The 20,906-nt window shown below is 45.8% G+C and overlaps 1 protein-coding gene across 1 annotated transcript; it reads right to left on the bottom strand.

The window, feature by feature from the left end:
• Positions 1 to 9,427: 9,427 nt before the first annotated feature.
• Eddm3a (epididymal protein 3A) lies at positions 9,428 to 12,138 on the bottom strand. The gene is given in 2 exon segments (NM_001446713.1): positions 9,428 to 10,655; positions 12,021 to 12,138. A coding segment is annotated over 1 exon segment (435 nt). The 5' UTR covers positions 10,638 to 10,655; positions 12,021 to 12,138; the 3' UTR covers positions 9,428 to 10,202.
• Positions 12,139 to 20,906: the final 8,768 nt, after the last annotated feature.

A 20,906-nucleotide genomic window follows, 5' to 3' on the forward strand; every position in this document is an offset into this window, starting at 1 on the left:
CATTCTGAATATTCAGTGTTTCAACCATGATATGATATGGGGATTTTATTTTCTAGTTGTATTTGGTGTTCTGTGTGTTTCTTCTATCTGGATGGGCATATCTTTCCCTAGCTTTGGGAAATTTTCTTCTATGCATTCACGGAAAGTATTTTCTATGCTTTTGGTGTGGGAATCATTTCCGACTAGTCCCACAGTTCATGTTTTCCCAGAGCGTCTGTGTGTTCGGTTCACACATTTCAGAAGGGCTGTGGTTGTGGTGAAGCATTTGTGCTCATGCAGGTGGGATGTGCTGAAGGAAAGGCAGGAGGATCATGAGGCCAACCTCGACATCACAGTGACTTTTTCAGTGTATGTCATTTAGCCTGACAAAATGGTTCAATTCCTTTACTCTGTCTTCAAGTCTTTTTTTTTTTTTAAGATTTCTTTATTATATATAAACACACCAGAAAAGGGCATCAGATCTCATTGCAGATGGTTGTGAGCCACCATGTGGTTGCTGGGATTTGAACTCAAGACCTCCGGAGGAACAGTCAGTGCTCTTAACCACTGAGCCATCTCTCCAGCCCCTGTCTTCAGGTCTTGATAGACTGTTTTGCATATGGTTCATTTAATTGCTGAGACTTTGCTGTAACAGGGGTGTTGGTGCTAGCGGGCCATTAGGCTCATTCTATGGAGCAAATAAGAAGGGAACACATAGGAAAAACAGAAGATTGGTCCATATGTAACATAAAGGTAACAGCTTTCCTAAAAACAGCCCCCTTAGGATGGGAGGGGACTAGAGCTAGCAGTTCCCTAACTGCTCTGAGTTAGATGTTTTACAGGACGATTCCCCTAGTAGTCCTGTTTAGATACCTGCCCCATTCCTTCTCCTCATCTCTCCTCACAGTAGACTCTGAGAATAAGAAGCCATCATCGTAAGGATCCAACATCTTAGACAGCCTGACCTCACTTTCCTGTCTGCCTGAGGGAGCCTGAGTTAGAGTTCTGGTAGACAGAGAGGAAGAAGGGCCATGACTAGGTAATAAAGGTGGTGAACTCCCAAGATGGCTGACTTCATCCCCACCCCGCTGAAGTGAGACAAAGCTGAACAGCCTACAAGAAAAGGTGCAGTGTTCTCAGTCTTGGCTGCCTCTCCCTTGCTGAGCTCCAGCCAAAGGGGAAGCAGTGCAAATAAGGAGATGCCCATACCATGGCTCATTCAAGGCAGACTGCCCGCAAATCCACAGGTTAAGGTAAAGCACCCAGGAAACAGCTGGCTACAAAAGCCGCTCTCAAGAGTGCGCCCTCTACTGGAGGAATGAAGAACCCTCATCGTTCCAGGCCTGTAACTGTGGCACTCTGTGAAATCAGATGCTATCAGATGCCCACTGAACTTCTGATTCGCAAGCTTCCCTTTCAGCGTCTGGTACGAAAAATTGCTCAGGACTTCAAAACAGATCTGCGCTTCCAGAGTGCAGATACTGGTGCTTTGCAGAACGTAAGGAAGGCCTATCTGTTTGGCCTTTTTGAAGATGCCAACCCGGGTGCTATCCATGCCAAACGTGTAACAATTATGCCCAAAGACATCCAGCTAGCACGCCGCATACGGGAAGAATGTGCTTAAGAGTCCACTATGAGGGGAAACATTTCATTCTCTAAAACATTCTTCCCTCTTCTTCCTGTTATCGTAGTTCTGAATGTTAGATATTTTTTCCATGGGATCAAAGGTACCTAAGTCTATGATTGCAAGTGGAAACACAGGGATAGAATCAGGTATTGGCAGTTTCTCCACGTTCATTTGTGTGAAGTTTTTAGTATGAATGCAAGATGTAAAACATTAATGCAAGCAAAATGTTTCAGTGATCTCATTTCAACAGTTCAACTTTATAACAATTCTAAATAAACCTGTTAAAATTTTCTGGACAATGACAGCATTTGGATTTTTTAAAAATAAATAAATTTCTTATTGACAGCAACTAAATGGTGTGTGTAGCATTTTATCATACAGTAGATTCCATCCGTTCACTATGCTTTTCTAACAGAGTTCTCCCACCTGCAAGGACATGTTTTTAATGTTGTCTGTCTTCTGTGCTGTTACTGTAAGTTTGCTATTAAAATACATTAAACTATACAAAAGAAAAGAAAAGAAAAGCTGGGAAGACTTTCTCCCACCAGTGGGGCCCCTGAGAAAGCCTGATCACAACATGTTTACCCCTGAGTTTCATGCTGTCAGCCAGCTTGTCTTTTTTTCAAACTGATCAACCCTAAACTAAGGAACGTAGGGCCCTTAAGTCCCATAAAACCCCTAGTCCTTGAGAAGAGCCTGGAATTTCAGATTCCTAAAAGCCCCATCTGCTTTGCAATAGGTCTTTTGTTCTGTGTGCTTTGCTGTGTGGGCTCATGTATCTTCCTCACCCCTAATAAAAGCCTTTCTTTACCTAGAGTCTTATTTTCTCTGTCTGAAAACTTCACTCACTCTTCTTACCTATTGTACTGGGGATTTTCCCCCCTGTTTTGTAAATCTTTAACTAGCAAAGAAAATGAATCCGATTAAGGCCCCCAGATGGTGATGGGTCTAAGTTCCTCTGCCTCTCCTTCACTCCACTGAAACACTCTTTGACTTAATTAGTATTTTCTTTTCACAGTCATTTAGGTTTGAGCTTTGTTCAGTATTTTTGTCTCTCTATTGAATTATATTTTCATGCCCTGAATGTGACGTTCTTATGTTATTCCCATATTTCTATTCTCTTGGAATTCATTCAAGGGAAAGGAGCGTGTCCTTGTGGAGTAGAGGTGGTTTGCATGGCTAGGACCTTACCTTACCCCTGACTCAGCCCGAAGCTCAACCTGAGGCACTGGCTGAGGCCATTCCTATTGCTCATGCTGGGTGCCGCACTGTTGGGGAGAAAAGCACAGGGCACGCATCACTCTGCTCATGAGTTGCAAACGTGGTGGTCATGCCCCGGCCCACGCCAAAGGCAGGATGATGTCCAGCAGCATTCATGTCCTACCCCTGCACATGGTCCCCAACCACACAATCACCCTGACTGTGTAACACTAGATGGAAAAAAAGATGGCGGAGTGGGCCACATGCATGAAGCAGAGAGAAGCTGAACTAGGAGCACAGTCTAAGTAGACAAAGGAGCCACCAGGTGACTCAGGTCACAACCGGCTTGCCTCATGTGCCACTGCTCACAATGCTTGTCTTGTTAAGGGGAGGAGAGCACAAGGCTTCCCGGCTGCCTGTCAGCTGCGAACAGCATGATGGTACCCAGGGTTCTGGCAGGGAGGCCCCCACCAGGATGCTGTACAGGAGCACGGAGCTCTTGCAGGTCCTGTCCTGAGACTCATTGCTTAACCTCACAATCATCCTGACTTTGAGCAGCGAGATATCTGAGATGAAGAATGGTTCATTCGGGGTTAAGCCTCCTTGTAAGACTTCTGTAATTAGTGCTACTGCCAGACACCATACCACAGCCAGAGCAGATGTCTGTGATCTATGTTGTCGCCAGACACCACGTTGATGTCCATACCACAGCCAGAGCTGATGTTTGTGATCTGTGCTGCCACCTGAAACCACGTTGATACCTGCAGTCTGTGTTGCCAACAGCAACCGTGTTAATGTCTGTGATCTCTGCTGCCGGTTACTATCAGCAGGGAGGCATCTTTTACAGTGGTGTTGATGACTTCCGATTCATAACTGAGAAGGAGAGCCATTGAAGGATTCTGTGACACCCTACTCCTTCAAAAAGAAACAATCCAGCCATGAAACTATGGAAGAGAATCCTTTAAAGATGTTAATGGCTTCTGGTTGGGGATGAGGAAGGGCTCAGCTGTCTCTAAGAGGCTGACCACTGAGAGTTTGACCAGTCTCCAATGAGTATATGAATGACATAAATTGGACTTTATTTTGGGAGGTGGGGAGTTGGGATAAGGTGGTACAAAAGAGGAGGTTGGAACTGGGAAGGAGTGGGAAAATGTGATTCAGGTGCATTTTATGAAGTTCCCAAATAATTAATAGAAACATCATGTTGGGATGAAAAAATTCATTCAGGAGTTTGTGTTTTGTTTGAACATATTTTAAGTTGTTCTTTTTGTTTGAGGAGGGGTTCTGGCTTTCATTTAAGTTGTTCTTATAGAGGTTATGATGTGCTAGAAATTTCTGGAGGAGGAGGCATGTTTTCCTGTTTTGGCTTTTGTTTGTTTGTTTGTTTTCTCATGTTGTGTTTTGTGTCCATCTCTTCCCATCAGGGGTTAGATCACTGGTTAAGGTTTTGTTTTTTAGCTCCGGTAACTTTTCTTCCTTCAGAAAAGGTGCTTGGAAGTTCAGGAGAGACGGACGAGGTTGCTGTAGTGTTGAGGTGATGTTTGCCTTTTAAACTGGTGTTTAAGCCTTCATCCCCAAGACTTGAGAATGGTTTCCAATAAAAGTCACTCTTGAGCAGTATACCTACCTTGAAACCAGGGTAAGCATTTGCTACAACACAGTCACTCCCTCAGGAGCAACTTTCTCAGTCTGTGCGGAACACTAACTCGTAGTCTGTCAACACTGTAAAGCTTTTGTATATGACAAGGAATGTAAAATTTTTAATATCTCCTACCTGGTACAATTTTGGTTTATACAGAGTTTAAGCTGTGTGAGCTGATGCGCTCCAGCTCTCCAGATGCTTGCCCATTCTTGCTTTCCTCCATCCTTTTGTGCCAACCATTTTAAAACTAAGCAACCATGAAAGACAGACACTGGAGCTCAGCCAGGAGGGAAAGGGCATACTCCGTGGGTTTGTTCTTCCACATCAGTGAGTAGCTCGCCCTCCTACAGAAAAGTTTGCCTTGTGGAGAGTATTTTATTGCATCGGTGGCACTTTCTTTTTTGAGTGTGAGCTTATTTCCAACAGCTGGGAAAGGGAAAGCGATAGTATTGTGTGTGCTGGGCTCTTGGTTACTGTGACTCTGCCTGGGGGAGAAAGCGAAAGGCAGTGAGGAGTCACGATGGCATCAGTAGTTAGTGTTAGGTGGGAAGTAGAGAAGAGAGATGTCTCTAGAGAGAAGTGGTAGAGGCAAGGAAAAAGAAAAGAAAGAGTGAAGATAGACTGAGGGGGGAAGATACGCCCTCAGATACTCTAGACCTGTCTCCGTCCTCAGGAAGCAGAGTGACCAAGGCCATATATACCAGGAAAGGAAAAAGTTTTAGGTAAAGAGAAGGAAGTGAGAACAATAAAAGGAAGGAAGGAAGGAAGGAAGGAAGGAAGGAAGGAAGGAAGGAAGGAAGGACATAAAAGACACAAATCATATGCCAGACTGAGAGATAAGAAAAGGTGCCATTGATGGAGAGCAGAGATAGCAAAAATGTCCCGCGTCTGGCTTCTCCATCACCTCCCTGATCTGAGGCTCTTGCCCTTCTCTCCCACAAGCAGGGACCCCTTACAGCTGACTGGTCTGAGAAGGTCAGATATGTTCAAGGCTGGTCCTAAACATATTTACCTGCCCAAAGTTGTGGGGTAGTAAGCTCTTCTTTCTTTGTTTAAACCGTTTAATCAAAAATTAGGGGAAAGTGTATCTAGAGGAACAGACTCCTCCTTCTCCTTCTCCCTCCCCCTCTCCCTCCCCCTCTCCCCCCTCTCCCTCTCCCTCTTCCCCTCCCCCCTTTCTAACACATCAGCTTTTAATAAATAGTAAAAACAGCTCAATCACACCAGAGAGATTGTTAGGGCCTGGGTAACTCCTGCCTGGCTAGCCAGCCATTTTATGTTGTTATTACTGTTACAAGGAAACTTTCTCATGCCCAAGTTGATTGTGTATTTTGTTATGTCCTTCTTATGCTTTGGCGTTCTTGGAAAACAATCACAATGGAGGTCAGTTAGAACTACTATGTGTAGATAGCCACAATAAGCTGGGACCAAAGACCTCCCTGGGAACTGACATCCACTTGGCAGAAGGACACATGTACATGGGTACCTGACATCCTGGTTGGCAGGTTGGGGACATGGATGCTGGGCAAGTCAAGTCACCTGCCACATTTGAATACCGCAACCAATGGGAGCAGGATAAGTGTATAACAAAGACACATTCCTAAGGACGTCCCCCTATCCCTAAATCCTGATTGGTGGAATAATTTGGCACACATGTTGGTGGATTTTAGGCTTAAAAGCTCTGTAGGATTCTGGGTAGGGTCATAGTCAACTTCTGAGTCTGGTTTGCGGCCCAGGTCGTTCAGTCCGGGGATAAAATGGTCAATAAATTATCCCTGTCTGACTGAGCTTGCTGTCTGTGTGGTTTGTATAACTGTAAGCTACTCACAAATGTTTTCCTTTTTAAGAGTTGCCGTGGCCATGGTGTCTCTTCACAGCAATGAGGCCTAAGACAGAAGGACTGGCTTATGGTTTCAGAGGCTCAGTCCATTATCATCATAATTGCAAGCATGGCAGCATGCAGGCAGACGTGGTGCTGGAGAAGGAGCTGAGAGCTCTACCACTTGGTCCCAAGGCAGCAGAAGGAGATAGTGTTCCACTCTGGGCATCGCTTGAGCATAGGAAACCTGGAATCCTTTCCCCCACAGTGATACACTTCTTCCAACAAGGCTGCACCTACTCCAACAAAGCCACATCCTTCAACGGTGCCAACCCTCATGGGCCAAGCATTGAAATACAGTCTATGGGGGCTAAGCCTATTCAAACCACCCCAGATACAATAAACCAGTTGGAGCCCTCCTCCTCCCTCACATGCATTGATTCCTATCTGTGCAAGGCTTCCTCCCCTCCCCTGCCATCTCTCAGGAAATCAGAGACAGCCCATCTACAGGAAACCTCCCCGTTTCTTTGAGACCCTAAGAAAGGACCCCCTCACTCTGCCATATGGGTGTGAACTCCCTTCCTAGCCCTTGCCATGCTGCTGTCTGCCATGGTGTCAGGAACTCTTCTAATGAGTCTCTAACCTAGTGTACCCCCAGCCTCCCTCTTGAATTCCAAACCACAAACTTTCAGGCCCTGCGGAATCTAAAGTCAAGCCTTCATGCTTGTATGTTGGGCACTTTACCAAGTAACTCATCTTCCCAGGTCCTAAAGACAAATGTCCTAATGAATCAGTAGATGCTAACTGTCTCTATATGGTTTACAGAAGAAATGTTTTGGAGTTTTTGGCTTGGGGGGTAGCTAGAGAGATGTGTCAGTGGTTGGGAGCAGTTGCTCTTGGAGAGGACATGAGTTTGGTTCCCAACACCCACGTTAGATGGCTCACAACCATCGGTAACTCCAGCTTCTGGGGTATAACACCTCCACAGGCACCCTCACACATATGCGTCTATGTATAGACACACATACACATAACAGAAAAAAAATGTTAAAACAACTAAGGCGTATTATTACTGTTGTGTGTGTCTGTATGTGATGCGTATGTGTGAGTGTGGTGTGTGCATGGTATGACATGGTGCGTAGGGAAGTCAGAGACAATTTTGTGTCATTAGTTTCCTCTTCTGCTTCTGGAGTGGTTTCCAGGGGTCAGAGGTCTCAAAGCCTGAGAGCCATACCCCTTACCTATTGTTGACGGTAATAAACAAGCACAGCCAGAAGCGACTTACGGAAGAAGGAGTTTATTGTGGCTTATGGTTCTAGGGAGAGAGTCCATAAATATGAGGAGGCATGGCAGCAGGTAGCTGCAACAGGAAACTGAGAGATCAAACTGGAATTGGATGAGATTGTAAACTCTCCAAGATTGCTCTAATGGTATGCGTCCTCCCACAAAGCTCCACAGCCTAAAGGTTTTATTACCTCCCAAACAGGACCTCCAAGTGGGGACCAAGTGCTCCAATATAAACTTAGGGGGATAGTCTCCTTCAGACCTCAGTATCCTCTGTGGAACCATCTTGACCTCTGTCTTAGTCAGGCTGACTAATGCTGCGATCAAACACCACAACCGAAAACAACCTGGGGAGGGAAAGCTCTATTTGGCTTACACTTTCATATATCACTTCTCATCATTATCGAAAGGAATCAGGACAGGAACTCAAAGAGGGCGGGAACCTGGAAGCAGGAGCTGATTCAGAGGTCACGGAGGGGGGCTGCTTCTCAACTTGCTCTTCCTGACTTGCTCAGCTTGCTTCTTTATAGAACTCAGGACCACCAGTCCAGGAATGGCTCCACCCACAATGGGCGGGGCCCTCCCCCACTGATCACTAACTAATTAAGAAAATGTCCTACAGCCTTGTATGCAGCCTGACATTATGAAGGCTTTTCTCCCTTAATGGAGGCTCCCTTCCCTCTGATGATTTTAGCTTGTGTCAAGTTGGTATAAAACTAGTCAGCACGACATCCTAGGAAGGATTATTTTTGATCAGGCAGTGTTTATGGCTTTCACATTGGTTATAGCCTGATGTCTGTCTTGAGGTTTTGGGTTTTTGTTTCGTTTTTTAGATTTATTTTTATCGTTTTTGACTCTGGGTAGGAGTGTAGCTGCATGTGGCTGTGTGCACATGAGTGCAAATACCAATGGATACCCTGGAGCTGGGGTTACCGATGGTTGTAAGCCACCTGATATGGGTGCTGGGAACTGAGCTTGGGCCTCTGGAGGGGCAGCAAATATTCTTATGTACAGAGCCATCTTCCCATCATCCTTATTATCTGTTTTATGCTAGGATTCTTCTCCGGACAGGGAGAGCAACTGATTGGAACACTTTTCATGTATGTTTTATGAAAGACAAAATTACAATTCCAAGCCAAAGGATAAGAAGAGGGGAGAAATTCCACAGCTTTCCTGGACTACCTGCTAAGAGCTGTTGGGCCCTACCTTGGTGTGTTTCCCTTCCCCTTCGCTGAGCCTATTAGCCTGATATAGCAAGAAGTTGTTTACACCCTTGGCAGCTGATTTGGCCCGGGACTTTCCATTACACCCTTCTCCCTTGCTGAGCCTTTCAGCCTGTTGTTCTTAAGAAATTGTTTATGTCCCTGATTGGGCCCGGGACTTTCCACAACACAGATTTTTTCTGTTCTCCTGTTTCCCTGGTTGGGGATTTTCACCTGTCTTGTTGTTTTTCCAAGGCTTTTGCCTCGGGTATGTAAGGAGATCTCAGTAAAGCATTGGGGGCACTCTCTGTAAACGGGTGACCCGTGTATGTGTTTCTTCTTAAATCTCACAGGCCTACGCCCAGTTCTCAGTTCATGACGATGCAGGCATCGTCAATGAGCCAGAGACTTACATGTTATTTGATCCAACAGGTTAGTTATCTACTGCAATCTGCCCTGTCCTTCCATTTGGCTAGAAGTAAAGGTGCTACCATAACCATTGTCCCAGCCAAGACTTGTGTCTACCTCAGTACATAGGTATATCACACGTATTCAGGGACATACACAAAATATACCTTGAGCCTAAGTATAAGAATGTCACATCTAGTGAAACTTCTGAATACACGTAACTGCATTGCTCTTGCCAACACACAAAACAAACTGTACAAATACAGTGTGTACATGTATGACACACAGTGGATAACAATTTATTCGTGAAAGGGCAGATCATTCGGTTTGGATAGACTTAAAGACGATATCAGGAAAAATCTTGGATAAATCAAGAGAAGATGCTGCCATGGTCTGGCTGTCCAATGACCTCCCATGGGCTCCTGTGTTGAAGGCTTATCTGCCACTTGGGTCATGGAGGTTGTAATGACTTTGACTGTGGATGAATTCATAGCTGAGTGGGTCTGGAGGCCCAGCTGGAGGAGGGAAGTCACTGGAGCTACCATCTCGTCTCCACACTCTTCCCCTTCCTTCTCTTCCTACTTGCCAGCCTGTATGGAGTGAGGCTCTTTCACATTTCCCTACCATAATGCTCTGCCTCACTCCTCCAGGGGACAGCAGAACCAGCAGACTACAGGCTGAAAGCCAGCCCAGACACTAGGAGGCAAATAAATCCCCCCTTGAATGCTTTCAATGCTTTCTCTCTAACACTTTATCACAGGAAGAGAGAGCTGAGTCAAGAGAACGACAAGGGAGGAATGATATTTTAGACGGAGAACCTAAAAGTACAACTGTAATACCAGAGAAACAAAATGATTAAAAAACACTGACATACAATTGCAAAGCAGAAGTAACAGTTGCTGTTGTAAGCAGGGGGTGGACAGTAGGGGGTAAAGGGTGGGGATGGGTGGCACAATGGGTGAGTGAAGGGTGTGTGAGGGAGGTTGACATTTGAGAACTACTCACTGCTCTTTCAGAACCGCCTAGAGCTGGTGAGACTTTCTAGATGAAGATGGGCTCTAGAACCTTCATGTCCTCTATGCTGTCCACATACCCATCAGCATTGCAGTGGAACTGAACATAGCTGTAACTCCTTCTCTCTGTATATCTACTTTTTAAGTTCTCCCATTGGCACCTGAGGACCTTAATGGGAGTCTGCGCCCAAACATATAAATTTTTGTAGCGATCTTTCCAGTTGCTACTAATGCATATATGCTCAACTTTGTACCATGTCATATAAACAAACGGGTGTGAGAGCCTCGGTCTCAGAGCCTTTTCTGTCATGAGGACGTCACAGCTGTAGGCACTGAACTCTTCGTTTGAACTTAGGTGATGCTGTTCCATGAACTGCCTCCTGGAGGTGCTTTGTGCAGGTAGGCTATACTGCAGACACAGCAGGAGCAAGAGCGTGTCCCAGGCTTTTAGAGAGGACATCATAGCAGGCACCAGGGCCACCTAATTGGGCACAAGAAAAAAAAAAAAAAAAGAAAAGAGAAGTAGATGGTAAAATACTGCCCTGTAAGCGGCGCTACACTTTACATTTCTATTCCTCGTAATTTTGTTTCCCAGAGAAGATAACCCTGATTAGAGACTAAAAGTAATTGCAAATTAAAGCTATGGTGCAGACTGAGTGCTGCCAAGGATAAAATTGCACTAAGAAGATGGGATTCATTTTGAAATCTCTAAGTCTCTCCTATATGCCCTTTCTTTTACCCCTGAATCCCGTTCTCCTTGGAGCCTGAGGGGAGAAAGGGAACGGAGGCAGAGAATAGGGTTGGGTGGCTGTGAGTAGGGACAGAAGGGCTTCAGGGACCACTGCAGGGAAACAGTCTATTTATTGTTTCAGGGATACAGTGTATAAGGACCATTTTAGGGGTACAGGTGGAAAGGGCTAATTGGTCATAGCATCAAGCAAGGAGGAAGGGCTGATTGGTTATAATACAGAACCCAATTATTGTGCAGGTGGGAAGCCAGAACAAGGGATGTGTGATGTTATGTAGCCTTTTAGGGGGCTAGGTACAGGGTCACTTTTCAGGCAAGGGACACTCTCCAGACAAAGGCAGAGACAGGGAAGCCTGGCTGAGAAAGGGAATCCCCCATTGTGCAAGGAGTTCAGAAAGCCATCCGGTCATTCTACTTTAGTAGCAAGGTTCCCCAACAGTCTTCTATGCAATGGAAGGAGCCTGCCGCTCTCTCACAGGCTCTAGCTAACTCCTCAATGCTCAAAAGATCAAGTGTCCAACAGACATCTCTTCAAAGTGGAAAGACTAAGGAACATTGAGGGAAGTATACTGCTTGAGAGATATTGCCAACAAGGACAACTCTGGGTTCCTGATGTTGTAAGTTGTGGCTCAGGCCGCACTTCACACAGATTGCACCATTGGGATGCTCCAGTCTTGCCCTCCTCATAACATTTCTCCCCAATCGAGGGGAAATTACAACACCATTTCTAAACTCTCACGTCTTTTTTTAGGGACCATATTATTTAAAAGCATGATGGTTTTTTAGAGCTGCTTGTTGAGAAGAAACAGAAGGTCTGAAATATTGTCTCAACTAACTAAATACCAAGACTAAATAAAACTAGCTTTGCGGGAGTGTCAGACTTCTGGTTAAACAGCGTCTGCCCTCATTTCCACTGAGTCTGCCTGGCCCTGTTGAATCTTTTACCTTATATGAGCCCTGACCAAATATGGGCCTGATGGACCTTCGAGAGCCAACGAATTTGGACAATTTTCATCCTTAATTCTAAAATTCAGTCAATCTCTTTCCAACGATTTCCTACCTTTCAATCAAGCTTCCTACACACCAATCTTAACTTACCCAATCAGTGCCCACGTCCCTGATTGCGGTGTGTACAGAGGTATGGAGATCTGAAAAGCAGAGTCTGTGTCCTTTCTGAGCTCCCAAGAAGTCCACAGCAGTGGAAAAAAAGAATGACAATGTAGGGTGCAGAGCTTTGGGCTTGTAGGGGTGGTGGCGTGGAGGGCGGGGTCAGGAACATTTTCGTATGTGAACCCGTTCTGTATCTCCTCATGTGGAACACTCTGGTTCACCCTGAGAGTAGCCTCAGGCAAGGTCTGCAAACATCAAAGAAGGAGGACCAGGCACAAAGGAATTTCAAAGTGTTGGGGAGAGGTGGCTCCAGAGAGGGATGGTTGGGAGTTTTCAAGAGACAACCAGAAATCTGTCCCTAAAACTTGTCTACTGACAAGTTCTCTGGGGGAAAGGCCATGAACGGCTAGGTCCTATTCTGTAGGGAGTTCAGCAAGGATGTCACCAAGAAGTGAGAGTACCTGTTCAAAAGTGCAATTTGTAGATAAATCAAGACAGTGGGTGTGCTTTATGTCAATAAAGCAAAGACCGCTACTAGTCCAGCTGTGCCGGTGGAGTTCCTCTCCAGTTTGCCTTGGCAGGAGAATGTCTGCATGCCTCCATTGATATTAGAGCTTGTTTATGAAAGTCCGATGAGGTAATCTTATCATGGAGGAAATGGAAGCAGGAGGCTCAGTAGTTTCAAGTCAGCCTGGGCAACCCCATCATAAGAAAACCAAACATAACAAAAAGAATTCGCCAACTCATACCTGAGGATGCCAGCTCTTGCTGATCATCCCATGACTAATCACGAATCCTGTGCTGATTGGCAGCCTGGGGGTTGGCTCCATGCTGCATTCTCTAGCTTCTGAGTGACAGGAAGAGGCCTTTGTAAGCACCCGAGTCTGAGGAAACAAAATAGCAACTGTAATGCACAGATGTTTGCTCCAGCTGCATTCCATGCAGCTTCCTTGTCTCTAGCTTCTGAGTGACAGGGAGAGGCCTTTGTAAGCACCTGAGTTTCAATAACTTAGAGATAAGTCTGAGGAAACAAAATAGCAACTGTAATGCACAGATGTCCAGAACCCTGTCTAACAAGTTTGCACATGCTACTGAAGACTTAAATATAAGTAGTAACTGAACAGATATAGAAAAGAGTAAAGGGCATACTGAGAGGTGAAACAAATTAGGACAGGGAGCAATTTATAGCCTGCATGATTTTTTCCATATCCTGTTTCTCTAGCTCTCACTATGACTCTTCCTCCTCCTCCTCCTCTTCTTCTTCTTCCTCTTCCTTCTCCTCCTCCTGTTCTTCCTGCTCTTCCTCTTCCTCCTCCTGTTCCTCCTTTCCTCCTCCTCCTGTTCTTCCTCTTCCTCTTCCTTTTCTTCCTCCTCCTCCTGTTCTTCCTCTTCCTCTTCCTTTTCTTCCTCTTCCTCCTCCTGTTCTTCCTCTTCCTCTTCCTTTTCTTCCTCTTCCTCATCCTGTTCTTCCTCTTCCTCCTCCTCTTCCTCCTCCTCCTCCTCCTCCTCCCACCCCATCTCCCCCCTCCTGTCTGTTTTAGGCTCTTCTAGATGCCTCTGGCTATTCTGTTTCATACCTGCAACAAACCTTCTCCCAATTTAAAAGAAAGGGAAGGATGATTTTTCTTTTTTTGTGGTGCTGGGAATTGCACCCCAGGGCCTTGCCCACACTGGGAGAATATCTGCTACAGACCCACTTCCCCACCCCAAGCCATAGGCTTTCAAAGAGTCTACCCTGCAGTATATGAGAGCATCAGTCAGCAGGTCCTAGAACGTGTGTGAAAGGAATCTGCCACTCTGTCAGGATCTTGTGCAGAGTTCTCCTACCACAGGCATTTCTAGCCAGTCGAGTGTTCATCAAATAAGGGATAATCCACTTTAAATGTGGAAGCATACTCTCTACAAATACATCTACAAACTCTACTATAATCTAACGCAACAGTTCCAAAGGCCTCTTGCATATACAGCCGTATTAGGATGCAAACTAAACTGGATGGGGGAGCAATGCCCTTGTACGGCTGGAGAAATGTGGAACTACTGAGATAGTTCAGGAAGTGGAGATGGCCATTACTTCTGGAAACTTCTTATAGCTACCCCCTGCCCCCCACCTTTCTCTTCCAAAAGCTTCTTAGTCCATGGCTCCTGAGTTGAGGGACTGGTGTTTCCCTTTGGATGTAAAGTTTGAGCTACTTCCTAATCACATTCTGTCAAGATATTAACTCCATCTACGAAGTCCTTGATATTCCTTCTGCTGTTCGTTTTTATTTATTCATTCATTTTTATTCTACTATATTCAGATAGTGATCTAGACTTCCCAACACAGCTGCTGAAGGGACCCCCAGAAGCCTCTGCCCTGGATCTTAACCTGTGTTCTCAGGGTTTGCAAGGACTTCATAGAAAGCAAACAGTCCTGCTAGAAAAAACAATTTTTAAATTTCACCAAACCACAGCTAAAATTTCACAACTGTTTCAAATAGTAACAAGGAAGTGCGGCTAGAGATGAAGAGTTCTGTCACTGTAAGCCCGCAAGAGTTTTTGACCTGCAACTCCTGGTAACCTTCTCATGAGTCCCAGGAGCTTGACACACAAGTGGGTATTGGCTCCCTGGTGGAGACATCGGATCCCAGGCAGCCCCCTCTGCCTTGTGAGAAGTGTTCAGCTAGGAGAAAGCTGAGAGGATTTTGTTACAGAGAGAAAACAGAACAGACAGACCACCCAGGCAGGTACGCATGGACACTTCTTTATGACCTTCCTAGACTCCTTTTTACTTGAGGCCTTGACATGTAATTCCATTTAGTTTGACTAAACTTATTCCTTTCACCACTGGTAAACACCTTCTCCAAAGTGTTGCTCCTCACTCAGTCAGGTCCTTGTCTCTCTCGACCAGGTGGGTGTTGCCTATTTGACCTAATCCCGAATTTGACGGGGGAGGGGGAAAAACTTGAATAACTATGAACAGTAGGGGTAGAACTGGAAATTATTGGGTTATGAGAGGATAGAGTTCATTATTAAAGTCAACTCTTTTCCTGCTCTCTGAACACTGGATGTCATCCCAATGCACTGATTAAGCCAGTGTTACTCAAATCAGAATTTGGCTCATGATGCCTGTCAGAATAAACTCGAGCCTCTGAATCTTTAAACTCGGCTGTGTTCAGAGAGCTGGCTGTCTGGGAATTCAGAGGGAGATCTGTCTCTCTCATAATTGTATTTTATAGCAAACCAGAAAAACCCCACTCCAAAGTCTAGTCTTGTCTTTGTCTAAGTGATAGGCCTTGTGTCTCAGATTCATCGTCATGTCTTTTTGTACACCGGAGGGAAGTTCACACCCACCAAGGCTACGGAGTCTCCTATTCCTCCTGAAGGCTGGATAACGTCTAGATTGAAAGGCTGAGAACAGAAAGCTAGCAGGCATGTGTCTGCACCGCTTAGGTGGTTTGTGCGACGCTTCGTTCTATAGCATGAAGAATAAATAAATCTGCTCTAATAATGGAGAATATCGAATATCCTACCTGTCTCCTGTCATCCTCCATTGACCCGCTTAGCTCTGGGATTGACGTGAATGGGACGGCGGAGAAGTAGAAACGACAGACATGCGCACAGGAAACCCGGGGTTAGATGGGCCCTGTGCTCTGATGGAGACCCGTTGGCAGCCGCTGGAAACTCATCACATTATACAGAGAAAGAAGGAGAAGGACGAAGGATGTGGGCTAGCTAATCTTGGAAGAGGCTCTCCGAAGGGGAATGGTCTCAGGCTGCAGTCACCCAGGAAGCAGCTGTGGGTTGGTACTTTCTGCACACACTTTCAACATCCGAGCTCGGGCCAGGAAAAGCCCCTTCCATTGCTCTGAGCCTAGTCCAGGGAAGGCATTGTCACTCCCTGAGTCTGAGGCATTAGGTTCCTTGACCTGGTTGTACTCGTGTCAACAAAACACATCCACTCAGGGGCTCATCTAGTCCTCACAAGTGTGTCCCCGGGTTATTTGGCAAACAGTAGGCAAAAAGTGTAAGAAGTACAAGGCAGGGGACTAGAGAGATGGCATTGTGGGGAAGTATACTTGGTGATCTTGTAAAGTGGTAGTTCTCACCTCAATCTTCCCAATGCTGTGACCCTTTAAGATAGCTCCTCATGTTGTGGTGACCCCAACCGTAAACTTACTTTTGTTGCTACTTCATAACTAACTTTGCTCTTGTTATGAATCATAATGTATGAGAGGAAAAGTATTGGCTCAGGATCTCCAAGATTGAGTTCTCAGACCAAGTTCTCAGCACAAGGAAGATTTATTTTCTTCAGAGGGACAGACAGAAGGGATAAGGGACAAATACAGGGGATAGAGGAAGAGAGGGAAGGGAACAAAGGAGAGGAGAGAAAAGGGCAATGGAGAACGGATGAGGGCTATTTTCCTCAGAGGGACAAGGGACTGCTGCGTCCGGATAAGAGGAGACAGAGATGGCAAATGGGAAAATGGCAGTTTGTAAAGGTAAATGGGGAGACCCTGTGTTAGGGTGAGGGGTTTAACTTTAATTGGGCATGTTAATTAGGTGAACCAAAAGGGGTTTTTCTTTGTTGGACTTCAATACTTTGATAGCTGGACCTTGGTAGCCACCCTTAGGAGGAAGAAGTGACCAAATAAAGGAATAGAAGTTGGTGTACCAAAGTCCAGCTCCAGTGAGTCCCAAAGTGTCGAATTGGGAAGGGAAGGAGACTGATACCATCTGAGGGTAAATCAGGAGAGTTTCTGCATTTATTGGAAAAAAGCTACACATTTTATACTCTGAAGTGGAAATTTCTGGTTTCTTTGGAACTCAGTTATGTCACATGATGTTATGCTGGGGTAGACGAAGGAAAGGATGCTTTGGTGAAGCAGACACAGGTGAGAGAATGTTGTGCTGAAGCACACACGTGAGAGCACAGGTAATGTTTAGAAAGAATATAAATACGACCCCACAGACAGTGGCAGGGAACTCTTGTATTGGTTCATCTTACATATTCTTGCTGACCTTCACTTGTCATGACTTCATAGAGACTAACTCACCAAAGAGCTTCTCCTGATATCTTGCAATTTCCATGGACTCGGGCTGGTTGGTGGAGCCTAGAGGTTTCTTCCGGATTGAACTACTGCTGCTGAGTCGTGAGTGGTGCTCACAGAGTGGGCTGGACTGCAGCCTCTTTTTCATGTTGGTATTTTACTAGAGGACTGGACTGCTGACAATGAATACTAGAATAGCTCCCAAGAACTATTTCTGAACAGGTCCACACAACCCCCATTTCCTATCAACCTTTCTTTTCCACGACTTCTGGTGGGTGGAGGGCTAGAAGGAAGGTGGAAGGGTTTAAGATCCCTTATTAAAGTAGGTTTTGGCCAGAGGAGGGCTGTACAAGCCCTAACCCCAGCAGGGTCAGCAACAAGAGCAGAAGCAAGGATTGGGTCCTCTGTATGTCCATCATCACCTAGAAAGTGCCTGAGAAGAAAACAAGAATGGGGAAAGGATGGTAAGGACTGGGCTCTGGAGAGGTACTGAGAAGGGCAAAGTAAAATCTGCTCGGAACCCTCCCATCCCCCTCCTTCCACTTAAGATCTCCCCGTTCTTCCTGCTCTTCCCTTTGTACCCTTTTCTCTGAGAGTGACTAGTTTGTCAACATGGCCTTCCTTGAAAGCAAACATTGCTCTCTTTACTAAGTATCGGGCAGTAGAGCTAACTAACAGAGCAAGTCAGAACAAACATAACAGTGAGGTTAGTTGCCCAAGCCTGCCTACTGGAGTCTAAAACAAGGAAAGATGAATCTAGATAAAGCTGGAGTTTGGGTTTTATAGGAGAGTTAGCTAGTATGATCTTTAGGGAGTGTTTGGTGGTTGGGAAACGTCAGTTCCCAAAAGTGTACGTAGACTCCGGTTGAGGCAAGATAACATATTGACTTGAATGTTCTATATCCGGCAAATGAAGGACGATAAGGTAGAACAAACCTCAGTCTAGCCTCTCCTCCCCCCTCCTGTGAGGGTTGTGCTAGTGGAATAAATCACCTCTTCTGGGGAAACTATACTTCTCCCTTAAAGACTAACACTACCTTGGCCCAAGGCTCAGGGATCGTTTGGAGGAAGAGAGTGGGAAGATTGTAAGGCAGGGGTGACTAGAGTGAGACTGTTTTCTGGGAACAACAGGGCGTGTGCACATATACACTCACACCTGTTGAGACATCGTGCTCAAGACCACACAAACTCAAGCCAGACAAAATCCCAGCCTGGAAGGTAGAGGTGGCCAGGAAGCGTCATTGCTAACTGAGGATTTATTGAGAAGTCCTAGTGGCTTAGAGAGGAAAAGTCAGCTTTCTTGAAAAGTGTGTGACTTCCAGTAGGTTGACCATGCTCCGAGAATGCAACCCTACATACACCCAAGAGTATTGGGGCTGAAGAAACTGGACACAATGAGATGAAGAAAGAAAGAAGGAAGGAAGGAAGGAAGGAAGGAAGGAAGGAAGGAAGGAAGGAAGGAAGAAAGAAAGAAAGAAAGAAAGAAAGAAAGAAAGAAAGGGAAGGAAGAGAGGTCATGAAGTTGGATGAGCAGGATAATGGGGGACAGATCTGGGAGGAATTGAGAGAGGAAAGTGAAGACAATCAAAGCACACTGTGTGATATTTTGAAGAATTAGTAAACATTAATTTAAACACACAAAACGGGATAATAAAGGCAGAGCCAGTGACTGTTCTCCAGAAATGGCTTACGGAATGACTGGGAGATGCTGCCCTCTGGTGGCCATTCCTCAGATTGACTTTGCAGGTTGATTGACCTAGCAAATAAACATCATTCCTGATGCAAAAGAGCAGGGCACCCCAGAGTAACAGAGATCGTTTCTTTTTAAGAGTCAAGGCGGCCTATCACTGCAGGCACAGTCCAAGAGCAGTCTCCTTCTGAGATGGCTTGGTGCAGACAGAGATACCACTGCACTTGTCTTCAAAGACAGGCTCCGTGAAGGCAGATCACACGCTGCTAAAATGGCTTCTGGTTTACTCTGTTCTACCTCAAACGACACTTTGATAAGTGGTAATTACCATGTCAAGTGCAGTCATTATTCTTTGACACTTTCCCCATACTCACTTCCTGTGTCTTTGCACAGGAAGATGTTAGGCTCTATGCCCTAATTCTGCACCTACAGCTACAGATCAGAGAGAGTATTAGCTTCCTTAGAGGCTGCTGAGTGCTTGCCCGGCATGCATGAAGCCCTGGTTTCTATCTCTAACATCGCATACTCCTAGGCATGGCGGTGCACACTTGTAATCCCAACACTTAGGCGGTAGAGGAAGGAGTATCAGAATGTCAAAGAGAGAGGGGGGCTTTCCAACTTAACTTAACACGTGCCTCCCTGCAAAGGCTCTCACACTGTACCACAGAATCTCATTAAGAACTTCTTTTCACACCATGATTCCCCTGCACTCACTGCTATAGTTCAGATTTTCAAAGTTCCACAAAGACCCACGTGTTAAAGGCTTGATCCCCAGGGTGGTGTTGTTGGGAGGAATTTTGGTCACGGCTGGGATGCCCATAGGGAGTCCTTAAAATGACCTCAGTTTCTTCCTTCTCGCTTTGTTTCCTGATGCCATGAGGCAAGCAGCTGCTTTCCTGCCCTCTCCTGCCACAATTCAGTGCCTCTCCACAGGTCCCGAAGTAGTGGGTCACGACAAGTCTTTCTCCTTTTTAAGTTGATCAGTCCCGATGTTTTGTCATAGCGATGGGAAGAAGACTAGCACGGTGTGTGGTTTGGGGAGATTATTTAACCTCTCTTAGTGTATCGGCACCTACGCTACAGAACGGTAGTGACAGGCTTGTTGCAATATTGTGAGAAATGACTTTTTAAAAACTTAATGGAAAGTCTCATCACAGGGTCCCGCACACCGTAAGTGGACAGTAAAGGCTGCCGGTCCTTTCCCGTTGGCCCACTTTTGTCCTTGAGCCGTGTACCTGTGAGGAAAGGCATTGAAAGCAGGGTCACCTTGAGGTGAAGGGAGGCAGGTCTCCTCCTCCCAGAAGGCAGCATTACTAACAGTGTACAGGGGAACCAGAAGAAGCTCGCAGTGCAGAAGCCGGTCAGGGGTTGACTCTCACAGATCAGAGGAAGGCGTGGTCTTCAGAGCAGCTCGCCTCAGAGCTGCTCACCATCTTTCTCCTTTCCCTCTGCTTTCTTCATAACGGATGGCTGCGACGTGTTGCATTCGGTGGTGCTGACTCTCTCTATTTTGAAGGGTTAATCACACTGTCAAGGAATTGAGCGTCTGTGTCCCAGGGCAGTTTCCTCTCCCGTTGTCTGGCGTATTCTTCCTTACTCATCGCCATTCCATGAAGTCTGGGAGATGTTCTTGTCTTTTCATGCACAGCCAGCAATCACGGATGGCTTTTTCTTCAGCTTCTCACATGGTGTGTTACCGAGACACAGCGCCTTATCTGCAATTTGACGTTTCACTCTGAACACCTTTGTGTTATGGTAGAGCGAAGAGACTTGGTACCAAAAATACCAGGACTCTATTCAAACTGCTGCCCACCAATCACGTGATTGATGGATTGCTGATCTGCTGGAGTAGGTTGTCTCCTTCTGCTGTGTGAGTCCCCACACGAAACGTGGGTCATTGGCCAGCACCTTAGGGCAACTTTTCTAATGAGAGACATTTGAGAACCCTCTGCCTGCTTTCTGGGGAAACGATGTACCCACTTCTCAAGCCTGCCCTAAATCTGAATCCTCAGGAAGGCTGGGCTACTGGCCAAGCCACTGGCCATAGCTTGAACACAGGGGAAGCAGGACTTTGTTCGTTCTGCATTTAGAACCACCAAGTAAAAGACCTAGGCACGTGTTTATAAACCTTTGCTAACGGGACATTGCCTACTGAGC

This window comes from Rattus norvegicus, chromosome 15 (assembly GCF_021556685.1).
Source record: "Rattus norvegicus strain SHRSP/BbbUtx chromosome 15, alternate assembly SHRSP_T2T, whole genome shotgun sequence".
NCBI classification, from domain to species: Eukaryota; Metazoa; Chordata; class Mammalia; order Rodentia; family Muridae; genus Rattus; species Rattus norvegicus.